The sequence below is a fragment of the Anoplophora glabripennis genome, unplaced genomic scaffold (genome assembly GCF_000390285.2).
Source record: "Anoplophora glabripennis isolate ALB-LARVAE unplaced genomic scaffold, Agla_2.0 scaffold216, whole genome shotgun sequence".
Taxonomy (NCBI): Eukaryota; Metazoa; Arthropoda; class Insecta; order Coleoptera; family Cerambycidae; genus Anoplophora; species Anoplophora glabripennis.
Genome location: NW_019416347.1, coordinates 666,252 through 682,879, shown reverse-complemented (window position 1 = coordinate 682,879; position 16,628 = coordinate 666,252). Strand labels below are relative to the sequence as shown.

The 16,628-nt window shown below is 31.3% G+C and overlaps 1 protein-coding gene across 1 annotated transcript in view; it reads right to left on the bottom strand.

The window, feature by feature from the left end:
• LOC108905934 overlaps positions 1 to 16,628 on the bottom strand; it is a 117,068-nt gene that overhangs the window by 57,220 nt on the left and 43,220 nt on the right. Inside the window, exon 2 of the mRNA XM_023454193.1 lies at positions 22 to 431. Within this exon, the coding sequence (XP_023309961.1) occupies positions 22 to 406 (385 nt within the window). The 5' untranslated portion in view covers positions 407 to 431. The remainder of the gene's footprint in view (positions 1 to 21; positions 432 to 16,628) is intronic.

The window sequence follows — 16,628 nt, the reverse complement described above, 5'->3', positions numbered from 1 at the left end:
ATAGAATCACCCTGTATTTACCTGTTCCCGAGGAGAGGAATCTGGCAGTTTCCTGCAAATTAACTGATAAGACATGGGTTTGAGCGTAATGGTTTAGTTTCTTCCCCGCATACTCCTGAACGGTTTCGTAATTTCTGCCGCGTTCACAGTCATTCCTATTATTATCACTACCATCCCTGATATAAGTCTGATTACCCGCCCTTTCAATTTCTATCCCGGGCACAATACGAAACTCCCCCACACTAAACACTCTATCAACATAATTTTTTAGTTCCCTATCTAAAACACTCTCGTCTCTGACTTCTTGTTCTGTGCCGCATGATTTTGCTATTGAGGCACAATATAGGATCGAAATCAGTTTAACTATCACTAGTTCACTCCCGCGATGTTTCCATTTTTTATCCATCTCTGGAGGGGCATTCCGCCTGTAACTGAAAAAGAGAAGGATTTATTAGCTATTATACACAGAAAGCCACATATCTTTTATAGCCCTTGTATTTCTTTATTATAGTAAACATGAAAATATAAAAAATACGATTTTGGAAGTATGTAATACATATAGAAAGAAATATGTTTATACAATAAAGGTGACTTGAATCTAGTCATATATGAAACACCATAAAAATCTTTGTAATAACTTATTGCAGTTGCACTCTGTATTCGTTTAACAATTCTGCACAATTTAGATCTCAGATCAGAAACGGTTAAATTTGATTAAGGTTGGCGTTTTATAGATAATAAATCGCACTTCCAGTAACACAATGACATAACAAGTAGATCAATCCAAGAAGTGACGAAGCATAATTCTAAACAAGACCAATTTCCTTTAATTTTTCATTGAAGATCAAGGAGAACATGTAAACATCAGAAAATATACTTTTCCTGCTCTTTCCTGTTTTTTGTAAAGATAATCAATAATTGTGATTAATGTGTATGTGTTAATAGTTTCCTAAAAGCATTCTGGGGGGTGTGATTATGTTTCTAGTGCCGTGCGCGATTTTCTGTATGTTCAACAGGCGTGTAAAATTCAGGAAACGTTAATCGAGGTAACCATATGCTTTTCCCCTTAATTTGAATGTATTGAAAGTTGTATCATAACCTGAAGAAAATTTAAATCACACAGTGATAGTTTCTAATTTTAGATTTTCTAAAACGCTGGACAAAAAATTGCGCTTATGAACGCTGCCCTAACAAGATCACTTATATTTCAAGGGAGAATTGTTTTATGTGTTCAGTGCAATATTCGCACTATTTCAGATGAACTAACTAAACTAGGTTCCTACGTTTAGAGGCTAAAAGATGTCAAGATTTCTCAAACAATGTCAATAAAACGCCTTGTCCGATTTAATAGTATATTATACTAGTGACTGAAATAAGCCATCGCAAGTAAGAGGTAGCAAATTCTGAAGTGCTAAAATGGCATTTCACTCTCACGTGAGGTGTCTAACAATTACAGTTTTTTTAACGTAGAACAAACTTGAAGAGATAATTTCAAAAGTCAAGCAGTAAAGTCTTGGTTGTTCATGTCGGTCGTCACGAATAGTTGTTAACAAATAACATTTTTTTTTAATGACTCGCGTGTGGAACGTGATGGGATCTTTGCCAGAACATATTTAACTACAAGCGGAAGCTACATTTTTAGAATTGCTTCTTTCAAAATCTAAAGAAATTTATGTCAAGGAATATTCGTTATTCAAAGTTTGGAGGGTAGAAAATGTAGTACAAACAAACTCGGAAGAAGTTTTTTGGTATCTCTTAAAGTTTCTTATCAAATTTTTGTTAATGTAATAGATAAATATATAAATAAATATATTGATAAATTGCAACCTGTGGTAGGTACGTTATTCAGTCACGAAAATAAAAGTCTTCGACTATGTAGGCACAGTAGGTATTCAATGCTCAACGTTGAGCGTCTACGAAAATGAAGATATTAGATATCACAAGTTGAGTGTTTTATAAAACTGCACGTAAGACACACAGACATAAAATATCTAAGTTTGTGTCCGCAGAAAATAACATCCAGTCGACTGTTTCTCTACTGCCGATAAGGAAAATGTACCGTTCAACCCGGAAAAGTACCTACAAAAATTTCTGAAACTAGAAAATCCAGACACATATGTAGGTATATCGGTCATTCATTTCGCAGATCAGCAGCTACTTTCTTAGCAGGATTGTGACACAAACATCACTACTTTGAAACATTTGGACGATTGGATATGAAAGGATATGTCGAAGATTCTCTTCAACAGGAACTCAAGATTGGGAAGAAAATTTTAAACTACGACAATGCTGCCGTTATACCTTTTCCACTGCTTGTCCTATGGATACAGTAGCAGATATTGATAGAATGATGTCTTACAAAGGAAATGTGTTAGTTTTGGTAGTGGAAATCAATTTCTCAATGTAACTTTTTATTTTAATCTGTATAAATATACTACACAAAAATTTGATTTTAGTCACTAAACCAACCTGGAAAATACATACAATACAACGTTGGACAAATAAAATTTGATAAGTTCGTAGTTTAATGTTTATATAGGCACGTCACTTTCTGAGATACACAGACAGTAACTGAAGTAACTGAATTTACAAAAATGAAAAAGTTACTTCAGTTTTATACCAGCTTTTCTTGTAATTTTTTGGTATTTCTAATGGTTTATTATTAATCAGTTGTTCTTTTGTGTTTATATCAAAGTTTTGTTTTCCTTGGCAACAAAAACAATAACGTTTGTAGTGTTCAAAATCTGATTATTATTTGTTGAATTTTCTACAATCTATTATTAGTTTGTTTAATGGCAATATGCTCTTCGCATAAAAAAAACATTTTCTGTAAACTACAATCTATACCTATGTTCCAAAAGAAAATTTTAAATGTTAAATCAATACCTACAACAGTTTATCATAACATAACAATAGAGTAACAAATGAACAATAATTAATAATTAATGTTTCTTTTGTTGTTTGTTTTACAAAGTTGACAAATATTGCTGTATAAATATAAACTGTGGCTTTTAAAATAACTTTTAAACAATGAAGAGGAACATCAAGGGAATAATTTCATTTAGTCGCTAAATTGACATGCTCTACTCCAAACGGATGCTAATTTGAATAAGAAATAACAGCTGAATTTTATATATTGTTTACTATATAAAGGGAAAGACATAAACATGGACAATTTGTTTCTAATTTGCTGAAATAACTTCTTCCTCATTCTTGTTTACGATTAAAATACACAATTAATTCCAAAAAGTGTCCTAATGCGTTTGTTTGTCTTATATCCACTGTGCTCAATACAGAATTTTGTATCTATTACGCGAAAATGTTATTTTCGACTGATGTTTTCAGAAAAGTACATAGAAATAAAGGTATGAATATTTTTTTTAGGAAAAAAAAACATTTTGAATCAAGAATTTAGTAAATTTCTCTTCCAACAAGAAAATATAGAAAATATTTAAGGATTTGATTAGGTTAAATTAGATTAATGATGGCCGTACGGAAGAGATTGCTAGTGAAAAAATTTACTTCATTAATACCTAGTATTACTTAAGATGTGTATAAATTATGGAGAAAAACGGGATCGGGAATTTACTTTCCCTTAATTTCTAGTTCCTATCCAGCTACATCAGAATTTCAGCGAGCCTATTCAAAATGTATACTTTAGAGTTCTAAAAAAATGAATTAGGAAATCTCCAGAACAAATGGGAAGTAGTGTACAGTTAAAATTAGAGAAACGATGGAAAGATACCTAGGAAGAAAAAGCGATTAAGGAACAGAAGAAATTAAAGTTGAAGGAGATATCAGCAAAGAAAATAAAAAGCCTGACAATAAAACTGACAATCTAAAGAATAACTACATACTTTTTGGCCTTCCTGAAAACATTTGTACCATTGATAAACTAGTGGCTGTGACATAGTATCGTCGCCAAATGCCTTCTTTAATATTTTGAACTCTTTGAAAATACCCTTTAGTTTTTTATCAAACTTCGTATATGTGTATTTTGTATTTATTTATTTGTCTAATTTTTCAGTGTAATTTTTGGTTAGGCAGAACTACTGTCGTAAAAATAGCTTTAACCAGGATTTATTTCATAATTTTTGTTTTCACATTTTAAAAAAATACCGATAAATAACATAAATCAATCTGCAGGGTGCGGCTTTAGTGCGTCGAAGTACGATATCTCCGATATTATAGAAAATATTAAATAAAGTTATTTACAAAAATTGTACCCAACTTAAAACTGCAGATTTTAAAATTATTATTGCAACAGTTGAATATAGGGCGAGCCAAAACTCGAGCATATAATTTTCTCAATTTTTTTAAATAGATCACCCTGTATTTTATTTTAAAAACTGAAAATACGCTTAATGTTCTTTCATTTTTATAAAGCATTCCTTACAGCTAAAATAATAAATTTCTGAGATATTTTTACTATTTAATAACAAAAAGAGAGTTTTTATTTATTATATTGGAAGCATGCTAAAGATAAGCTCAATCTAAATTTGAAATAATATATAAGGAGTCTCATTTAAAAAATAGTGTGTTTGGTTCATCCCGGTAATACGTACCACCCTGTATATATGAAAATAATTTTAAAATGTTCAGTTTTAAGTTGGCTATAATTTTTGTAAATAATTTTTTTGATATCTTCTATAATAAAGGAGATATCGTACTTCGACGCACTAATGTCACACCCTGTATCATAAAAAGAAGTATATATGTCTCACATATACGTTACTTAAGAAATTATTCAAAAAACTTTCCTTAACTACTGCCAGTATATGAAATTCAAATTGTAACTGCGTACCTACCATTCAATATATGGGATACTTTGTAAATCATTATTTCTGTTATTCAGTTAAAGCTGAAATCTCTGAAATACATAATGGTTATTTTGATAAAATGATAAAAATGAATTTGTAAAAATGAATCAATACAATATTTTTATTTTTTTAATATCCTCGAATATAATAGCGAATCCTATTTGTTTAATTGAAATATTCATGTACTAATCTGTAATCCAAAAGAGTTCTTGCCATTTTTATAGATCTTTTTCTCTCACAGTATTACTCCTGTCGGTTTAATAAAAACACGATTTTACAGACGGTGAGAGATTATTACGTTAAAGGAGAAAAAGAGAAAGCTTTTAAAAGCTTTTAAATTAAAACGTTTTCGACAATGAGGAGCACCTTTTCTCTGTAATGGTAACTTTCTCTCAATCTGAATATTCATTTGAAGATAGTAGATTCTAGGTGGACAAATTAAACATATTTTTTGCCATTTAAACGCTTCAGATAGAGAAAAATGTATGAATCACTTTGAAAAGTATTTAATTTATCCCTCTTTTACTGGAAAAGATTTTTAACTTGTAAAAATGGACAAATATCGCATTATAACACCATTATAAAATAATAGAGTTACGATTGGTTATTATTTATATTTCTGTTATTCATTCGTAAAATAAAATGATACAATATAATAAAAATTCAATACCCGCACTTATTCTAAGAAGCAACATTTTATTAAAGCAATTTGATTTAGGTACAGGTAAATCGATTAAATTGATACAAGAAGCTGAGTTGGCCCATTCATTTGCGAACACTGTATTATTTTCATTTATTATGAATTTGAATTTAATACTTGGACTCTATAAATCACTCAGTATTATACTTTGGTTAATCCATTACACTTGTCAGTTAATACATATTCAATATTTTCTGGAATATCAAGTTAGATCAAGCTTAAACAGTTAATGATAAAAATTAGTTAATTCTCTCAAATGTATTATTTTCATATGCATCAGATAGGAGAAGTAGACTTTAACAAATTTCAATGTGTCTTTAGGATTTGGTCAAAAATTAATTGGAGACCTCTCCGTATGCAGTGGGAGTTCCATTCAATGTTTTCAAACGTTTCGCCGTTCGTCCCTATCGGTGTCTTCAGTAGTGACTTATTGTCAGTAAAAGCCTCGCTGCAAACCAGCAACAAGAACCGAACTAGGGTTTCTGATAGTGGGTCCGCCCCCACAGAGTCTAGCTCAAGGACTACAAGGACAAGTCAAAGATTCCTAAATAGATCTAGGGAAGTGCAATGTAAATCTGAGAACCAGGTACATAGGCTAGGGTATAATCACCCGAAAAACGTCGTACTTTCAATAAATGTATTTACTAGTTTAGATTTTTCTATCTTTTTTTCTGTCTAGTTAGTATTCGATTTTGCTCTTTATACTTGTTTGCTTAATCAACCTTATTTTGTGAAAAATTAATATGCCTTGTATCAATGGATACTAAATAAACCTTTTGGGTGTTCAATAAATAAATAAATATCAAAATATGTAGTGTCACATATTTTTTTTAAATGTATTGATTTTCAGGTTACTCCATAAATAGCACTACATAGGTAAGGTCTTACTCTTTCAGCATTATTTATTATTCTATGCACAGTTAACAAAAGTTTGCATTCGTGACAAACAAATCAAACTTCATTCGTGGGTGTAAACCACGGAGTATAATTTATCACCAAATAGTAATTAGGGTAGCGGCTCACATCAAAGTGTAATTTATTGACCGGCTGCTCGATCCTTTCAAACGTAGGTCTGGCCGCCTCTTCAAATGATGGGCAAATTGAAATTTGTTGCGAGGTTTATTAATTTAAAGTTGCTATGGACGAACGACTATCAATGTCGGAGTACAAGTACATTCATTTATTTGAAAAATGCCTAGTAATTACTAACCTCTAGGGCGGATACATAGAAAACTATGTTATGTTTTTCCTTTCTTATAGTAGAAATTATTAGAACTGTATGACTTAACTACTCTATTCACAATAAATTTTAAGCAAAGTTTTCTCTGTACAGAGTGCCATATTGATATTGTGACTAACAAAAGCATAACATGGTTTTCTAAAACGAGTTCTAATTCCTAATGACCCTTCAGAGATTGAAAGTGCGTTTTTTTCTTTTTCATTAATTTTATTGGCTACACAGCAAATGACTATGCCGTCTGCTGCCAGCATCAGGAGTTTACCCTTAAAAGTGATTTACGAAAATTATTGATCCATTCACTGTTTAAAAAAATGGAGATGTATTTTTATTGGAAGATAAATCCTGATAATTGCAAAAATGTATCTTAGTAAAAATTACCTACGAACGGCGGATTATTATTATTTTCAATAATATAGTTAATATATGTCTAGTCAAATGCTGCCAAATATTACTCGGACTGATCATTCTTCTCTTATCTGTTTTTTTCTCAGCTAAAACTATCTTATGTTCTTTCGGTATTAGTCTATCGAGGGTAAAATTTGTTAAAAGTATTATTCTTATTATTGATTTCAATTGGTTTTATAGCAGAGAATTACAGCAATAGCGAATCGATGGGGGTAGAAATAACTATATTGACGGCGTAGCGTTCACCGTAGCAACTTGCAATGCATACTGTGTTTTGTAGTTACGAAGACTTGTTTCTTCATTAAGTGTATATTGGAATTCTATCTCATCTAATATCGTATGGACTGTACTCAAACTAATTTAAAAATCATTTTGACTGTAACTGTACAAATTTTAGAAAGTTTCTTTTAAGAGTAAGAAAGAAACAAATCATTATATAATTTATTAGAAAATTTCGTAACTTTAATATTATATTATATTCTAAGTAGAAGTTTGATAAAGAAAACCGGCATCGATATTTAAAAAAAAACATACCTATCTCTGATACTTAATTTAATTACGAATAGTACTTACTATAATTCACGTGAAACCATAAATGAAGATTGCATTAAATATAAAGACCATTAAAGGTAAACATCCAGTGATGAAAAATTGAAAGGTCACAATTGTAAATGTCAATCATTTTATTTCTACAAATTAATTTACTTTTATATACATACAAAATATTATTTTTCCCTTTATTAAATAGAGCTTATGGAATGGATTGACATTCATTCAGTTTATAATTTAAAATTGTAGCCAACTGCGATCAATTATTGGATACAAAAGATAAAGAAGTACTACGTATAAACAATTTTTTTCCAAAAAATGCTTATACAGTGTATAGCAATACGGAGTTGATGGATATCGTTTTAATTTATCAAGCAAGACAACATTTGTGTTAGTTCGTAGAAACTGCATACAAAGGGTATGTTTACGGCAAAAGCAGTTGACTATGCTGATATAAAATGAGGTTATAGAATTTTATTTATTTCTTTCCTTAGGAAAGAAATTCTTTCAATTTTTTGTCCGTTCATTTTTATTATACTTTGCCATTGTGCCGGTCTATGACTGCATCCTTTGCCTTGTGCACGGTCAGTGGACCAGTTTCCAGTGCCGTGCAGAAGTGTATTTTTAAATATGTAATTTTCAAACTGCGCTTTTTGATTTTTTTTACAAAATTGTATTTGTAAGAGTTCAATGTACATTCAAAATTTTTTTTTTCGGATAAGTTCTGAATCACCAAGTACAACATGAAAGAAACGAAAATATATCAGTTTTTGTAGCACCAATATAGGAATTTTGTTGCACCAACATAGGAACTGTCACCCTGTAACAAGTCAAGTAAATATTGGTCAAATAATACCTGGGAACTGGGAAAAACTGCAGTTACTGTTGAAGAAGCCATCATAAGGAAGACTAAAAACAAAGAAACGGAGGAATAACTTATCTATTCTATATTTTGTCTTTGTAGAAGACACTTTTCACAGGAACAGCGCAAAAAAATAGTGCCATATATAAAATAACAGTGTCGAGAAGTCAGTAGTTGCAAGTTATTCCACAACTCCTGTTTGAACGCGATCATTTTTGTCTAGATTGTACAGAGAAACCAAAACGTGGAAATTAGCCTTAAACTTGTTCATTCATAGGTGGATTTTATGTTTTATTTTTATGTATAGGAGAGTTTTCCGGCATGAAAAATTGAAGTCTGGTCTCAAGTTTGGTGTAAATTATTATTAGAGGACACCATACAGCATTTTACATGCATCTAAATGGTCATAATGTTTCTATATCCTTTTGTATTGAAATTTTACTAAAAAAATTCTTGTTCTCCGACGTTTTTTTATAGAAAAAGATGTACCTACCTGATAAATGTCGTTTTGAACAACAGTGATTTGGATATCTGGATTTAAAGGATTCATTTCATAAACTTGTCATTGTCTTCCTTCCCGCTTTATTCGGTTCTAGTACTAGTTCTAATATTTTAGAACATTTAGAGGCTAATGAGCAGCAATAATAAAAATGTTTAAAACTAATGGGTCAACAACAACAGAAATGTTTAAGCCAATGGGGATCCATAAAAATTACAAAAAAAACTGTAAAGATGAGAAGGAAAATAAGAGATCTGATAAAGTGTCTTAGAGGTATTTAGCCATTCGCCACAACATGTGGTTTATGCACGACGGACCCACATTTTACTTTAAACATCCGTAACCGTCTGAATAAATAAAATAGATTTGTAGAGCAAATTAAGATCCTGAGGGTTGGCCACCCTCATGGATCTAACATAGTTAGATTGTTTTCTGTAGGGAACTTATTGTAGAGATGAATACAAAATCCTGCCCAAATTTTGAGGACGTATGTAGAGATCATGAGAAGAGTTCAGTTCAACTTTCTTCCACGGATTAGCCTTTGTGTCCAAGAAGAAGGGGGTCGTTTTGAACATCTACTTTAAGTAAATTCAACTGACTTCCTCCAATTCTTCCATTTGTCTTCTCATCTTCACAATTTCTTTCGCAATTTTTATAGTTCTTCGCACGTTGCTTTCTACATACATGTTGTTAACACATTGGTGTTTATTTTTTATTGTTGTGACTCGTTGGCTTCTAAATACGCTCCAAAATTTTAGAACTAGTTTGTACTACTCCTAAGCCTGGATAAAGTGGGATGGCAGACAATCAGGCCGAGTATGTATCCCATTAACGTGCCGTAAACGGCCGCTATTTTATGTTGTACGTAGGTATCTGTTATTTACGAGTTTACGCTCTACGTTGTATTTGTTTCATGTTTCATGAACTCTTTTAGTTGTATGTGTTTTTGTCTATTGAGTCGTGTATTTATAATAATTCTGCATTATTATTATCAAATAATATGTCGGTGAAATGCATTCTCAAAGTTCGCCCCTAAAAACAGTTTTTTTCTAAATATCTGGGGTTCTAATCAATATTTTGGAATAAAACAACATGCAAAATTACTTCTTATAAAAAACAGATGTTTCATTATTTATCTTTTATTAAAAAAAAAAATATTTTTTTGAAACATTTTTTATATATAAAACATTCATATTTGTTAAAAAAATTAAAAATATAACTTATGTAAACAGATTGGTAAAATTAAGTTCTCTTTTTAGGGGGCGAACGACCCCCTAGTGGGCGACACATGTCTATAATAATTAACATTATAAAATAAAAAGTTTTTATTTTTCTCTAATCATACGAATAATTTGTTTTCAACGCCTCAATCCTCAAACGGATTTAAACGGATGCAAACTACCCCTCATGTTCACCCCCAAAAACAGTATTTCTGTGACATCTCGGGTTCAAATCAATATTTTGGAATGAAACGGAATGGAAATTACTTCTTATATAAAAAAAAAACAGATATTTCACAAATAATTTTTTCTATTGGTCTAAAACTGATGCAGACTACCCCTGATGTTCATCCCTCAAAAACAGTATTTCAGGTTCTAATCAATATTTTGGAATGAAAAAAAAAATTGAAATTATTTCTATTAAGCAGAACGAATGATTCATGAGCAATCTTGTCTGTAGTCTGTAATTATAGTGAAAATTTACGAAAATAAATAATAAAGTATAATTTTAACAAATTTAACCGGGGGATGCAATCTCTAATATTCAGTCGACTGTGACTCGTCTTATTGCGTAGAGGCCGTTTTCATTTAAGATATATATAAAAATGTGTATTCGGGTATGAACATTAAAGATGGTCTTCACCCTTCAATACAGTTTTTCCACAGAAAGAAACAAGTGCCCAATATTTATTTTTATACTGTCTGTTTGTGAAGTATCAAAACTTCGTGCTTAAAAGCTTAAAATTCGAGCCACCATTATTCTTTTTATTTTTGGATTCTTAATAAATATTTCTGTTAAATTTAAATAATTCTCCTTCAATCAGTATCAGCGTATCGTAGCTGATGTTATCGATTAATGGTTGGTTTTATTTTTTACTTGAATCAATTATTTATTTCTATTTTTTCTCTGTATAATATACTCACATTCCTAATTTTAATTTCTAGAGAATATCGGATAGTATACTTTTTAATTATTTTTTTGTGAAACATCTGTTTTTTATAAGAAGTAATTTCCATTTTGTTTCATTCCAAAATATTTATTAGAACTCGAGATATCACGGATATACTGTTTTTGGGGGTGAACATCAGGGGGTTTGCATCCGTTTAAATCCGTTTTAGACCAAGAGAAAAAATTATTCGTATGATTAGAGAAAATGTAAAGACATTTTTCGCAAACTAGGGGGTTACTAGTGGGTTGTTCGCCCCCTAAAATGAGAAATTATTTTTGTCAATTTGTTTGATAAATCATAATATACTTAGTTTTCCTGAAATAAAAAATAAGGGTTGCAACCTCCAAACACGGAATCACTTGTGAAACATTTTATTTTTTTAAAAGAAGTAATTTCCATTTTATTTCATTTCAAAATATTGAGATGTCACAGAAATACTGTTTTTGGGGGGTGAACATGAGGGGTAGTTTGCATCCGTTTAAATCTGTTTGCGGCTAATAGAACAAATTATTCGTATGATTAGGGAAAAAGTTAAAAGTTTTTATTTTGCAATGTTAATTCTAATCGTACAGACATTTTTAGCACACTAGAGGGTTGTTCACCCCCTAAAAAGAGAACTTAATTTTGTCAATTTGTTTACATAAATCATATATTTTTTTAATAAATATGAATTTTTTTATATATAAAAAATGTTTGAAAAATATAGTATATAAAATAAGGGTAGCAACCTCCAAACACGGAATCTAATGTGAAACATATGTTTTTTTATAAGAAACAATTTCCATATTTTTTCATTCCAATTGATTAGAACCCAAATATTTAGAAAAAACTGTTTTGCGGATGTATTTCACCCCCTAAATATGTTTTTCCGCCGATAAAAAAAATATGTGTCTATAAATTTTTATGTTCTACAACTGTCTACAATATATATAAACATATTGGAAATCGGAGAGTTCGGGTTGGGGGTTGGGGTAGTTTCCTTGTTAGATCCTTCTTCGTTTGATTTAACCTAACAATAATTTTAGGGTAAATACTTATCTAAATTACTTAAATTTTACAACTTACCTTCGATGTGCGTTTATAAAACCGGCAAGTAAATGTAAATTTAACAAGCCGTTCATTTTCATTAGACAAATAACACGCACGTTAAACTATAGCGACACCAAATTCCTTGCCTTTAAGAAACTCTGTTATAATTTAAGATAACGTGTTACAAACTATTTTATGTCGTACTTACCCGTTATTTACGTGTTTGCATTTGATTCATGTTTCATAACCTAAAAGACTTCTGTCAGTTATATGTGTTTTTGTCTAATACTGACTCTTGTTTATAATAATTTTGCTTAATTATTATTAAAAATGTCGACACGAAAGCGTCTTCAATGAACAACAAAATTGCAATACGAGTATTTGCTAAAAATGGTCTTAATTCCTCAATAACGTGCACGCTATATCTTAACAGTTAACGTTAACCTTAACGTTTAACCCTGAAATAACGTAACTGTTATTATGATAAAATGGGATACATACTCGGACTGAATGACTAGTTTTTGAAACAAAGCCTTTGAATCCAGATACCTAAAAAACTTGTTCAAAACGTCATTTCCCAGGTACATATTTCTTTTGTATCAAAACATCGGAGGATAAGAATTTTGTATTAAAAGTTCAATACATTAGGGCACAGAAAAGTTATAACAATTTACATGCGTGTAAAGTATTGTAGGTGGCGGCCTCTAATAATTTACAGCAAATTCGAGACCATATTTTAAATTTCTCATGCCAGAAAAGTCTTCTATACCAGGTTTGATATATTTACAAAAATTAATTAGAAAAAGTAAAATAAAATTATGACACCCTGTATCTCAGAAACTATCAAATTTTGGTCTAAGATAATTTGGATTTGGTTATCATGTTTTGTCCCCAGAAATATGTGATAGAATTTTGTCCAGACCTTTTAGAGACACTCTTTATAAAAATAATGAATAATAATTGTTCGAGGTTTTTGCATCATCAAGGAATAGAAAAGGTAATAATAATTGGTGACGGAAAAAAATTAAGTGGAATATTATATTGAATATGAATCGAGTCATTGCTTTCAATTTCATTTTTCTCGGATACCTTATTGTGATAACTCTTTAAGTATTCATACATTTAAACTTTAAGTAGTACTGCATAATGAAACGCTCTCAACTTATCTTTTGTTAGAAACGTCAGTTGCTCCTCTACCTAATATATCTGACAAGAAAACATTAGTAGCTTCTTACTCGAAAGCAGTAGTGAAGGGTCTTATATGAGCTGGGTTGGTAAAAGCCCAAATTAAATCTAAATATGGAATCACGTTACCTCAAGCCAGGAAAGATAAAGTAAATTTTAAATATTTATGGGTTACGTACCCTAATTTTACTCTAATATGTTCTTAGCAGAAGCCTAGTAGATTTTGTTATACCCTTCGAACAATAGGCGAAAATCGGTCGGTTAGTATTGTGTTCTGTAAGAAAATCTCATTATTAATTATTTATAAAGCAATCAATCAGTCAATTATAAAAGATAATTTACCAGTTGGAGTTATACGTATATAGTGTTTCTTAAGTAATAATCTAAACTATCGATATAAGTGATTTGTGATCCCATGGTTGTATCTCAATGACGGAAACCTTTATTTATTTGTTAACTAGTTAATCCGACAGACGTTGTCCTGTCCAAATTACAATAAATTTGTTTGTGATAAGCACTTTCAGTTTTTCCCGAATTTTCCAATTTTCCGGGCAACTTTTCCAATTTTTCTGTCCATAAAAACCTTATTCGGACTATTACGAACATAAAAAAAATTTGTCATATTTTTGGTTGCTCTGAATTTTTTAGAAATGCTACAATTTTCTTATAGTGTGGATCTCAGCTTTTTAGAAATATCGAAAAGTGGTACCAAGAGATATTGTTAGGAATTCTAAGGGCGTAAATATAAAGTTTCAATTATTTTGCAAAATAATATGACACCATTTCATTCAGTTAATTTCTAAAAACTGTTTCAAAAATTACACAGCCCCACAAAAAAAAGTGGGAGGTCCGAAAGACAATACCATGGTTATCTACAGTCCGTATGATTTTTGTTGAGATAAAATTCCAAGAAAAGAATAAGCTAATAAAATTCTATCGAAAGTAGGTACTGTAACAATTTACCGCGGCAGTAGCGTGCCTAGAAATTTTCCGCCAATGTCTTTTTACTTCGGATGTCGAATGAGGTTAATTCCAAGAAAATGACGTAGAGGTCTTCTTGGGATTATATCTCAACAAATATCGTACGGACTGTATATGTTTTTGCGGTCGCTGAATCCAAATCCGGTGTCCATTTGACTTGATCTAGTATGGGTTCAAGGTCAAATGGAGAGAATCAATTGCCAACAAAGTAAACTAATTTACAATATATTATACGTTTTTGGGGTCGCTTAATTTGAATCCGGGGTACGTTTGATCCGATTAAGTCTGGGTTCAATCAATTGCCAACAAAGAAAACCTACATATCTATATGTTTTTGGATTTACTGAATCCGAATCCGAGGTCTGTTTGACCTAATCAGGTCCGATAAATTCCCTCAAGTTCAAACATGGGTGTTATAAATTTAACAAGTGGAGGCTGTTCATTGATTCGTCAAAGAGAAGCATGAAAGCTTTTCTACTGAATAATACAAATGTTTATAAAAAAAGAACACACCACAGAAATGAGCCATACTTGTAGTACGTTCGGTGATATTGGAAGAAGAGTACTATAATGAGGATAGTCTTAGATAGGAGCAAATACGAAGAATATAAATGGCAAATTTGTGGGGATCTTAAAATCATCATAATAATATTGGGCCAACAATCTGGAGTCACAATAACTCCCTGCTTGTATGTGAGTGGGATAGTCTGGATCGAAGTAACCATTATGTGAAGAACGTCTGGCCTCCTAGAGAAACCTTCGATCCTGTGTTTAAGAATATAATACATGAGCCACTTGTTGATCCATCAAAAATCCTTATTTGACCTTTACACGTCAAATTGGGACTCATGAAACATTGGGTAAAAGCTCTAAACAAAGATGGTCAATGCTTTAAGTATCTCGGAGATCAGTACCCCAATTTAATTGATGCAATATTGCAGAAAGTTATTATTGATGGGTTTCAGATCCGTAAGTTATTAAAGGATCACATTTTTATTACTAAAATGAATTATAACCATAGAACAGAATGGTTATGCAAGAAACTAATTGAAAATTTTCTAGGAAATCGAAAGTTTCCAAACTATAATGTTGTCGAAATTGATAGAAACCTAGGCTGCTTAATGAATCTCAAATACATTTGTTACAATTTCATATGGATTATTTCCCAGAAAATTTGGGTAATTATAGCAAGGAGCGAGGTGAAAAATTGCACCAAGATATTACGGAAATGGAGCGTCGGTATCAGAGCAGATGGAATATAAACATGTTAGCCGGTTACTGCTAGTCGTTAAAACGATATTTGCCATTGAAATCGATAAAATGTAAAGGAAATCCATTTCGCAGATCTTTGGGCAATAAAATAGCTCGATACCACAAAAGTGAGTACAGTCCATATGACATTATTTTGTTGAGATATAATTTAAATAAAACATTTGTTTGCTACGTTGTTTTTAACTTGAGCCAATATTATTTCAATCGGATGAACGGTGACAAATGCGGTTAATTCCAAAAAAGTGACGCAGGGGTCTTCTTGAAATTCTGTCTCAACAAATATCGTACGAACTGTAGTAGTTTCAATACTATAATAGTGAGATATAATGATTTCATTTCATTCATCTAGGCAAAAAACTCTTATCTTGAAAAGCTATCTATTCTCAAGAATCTGAATCGACACGGACTCACTGTATAAATTAATGTACATAAAGCATTAACGGACACATTGGTTTAAAGCTTATTTAGGCTTATTGATTGGGTCAAACAGACCTCGGAATCGGATTCAGCAACCCCAAAAATTTAGATACGTAGGTTGGCAACTAATTATCTACTTTTGATCTTGAACTGACCTTAACCTGAAAAAGACACCGAATTCGGATTCAATGACCCCAAACAAGTATATAGTACGATCGTATACGATGCAAAGTAGAGCAAAAAATTGTCGGTCTTTTATCAAAGGAAAATCGTGTCATCATTTTTAGGAGGCGTAAGATGAACCGTTTCAAATTTAAAATGAAATTGAATGTAAAATCTGAAATACCGCCGCATACGCACTGTGTTCTGGTACTAGCTGTAGTCGGCCAGGTGCATCGAGTGTACGAAGTGGTCGGTTATACGTCAAATACTAACCTGGCGAGCTTGATCGTAGAGCAGGGAACAATAAACAGTGGCGCGTACAGAGGTGAAATGTAGT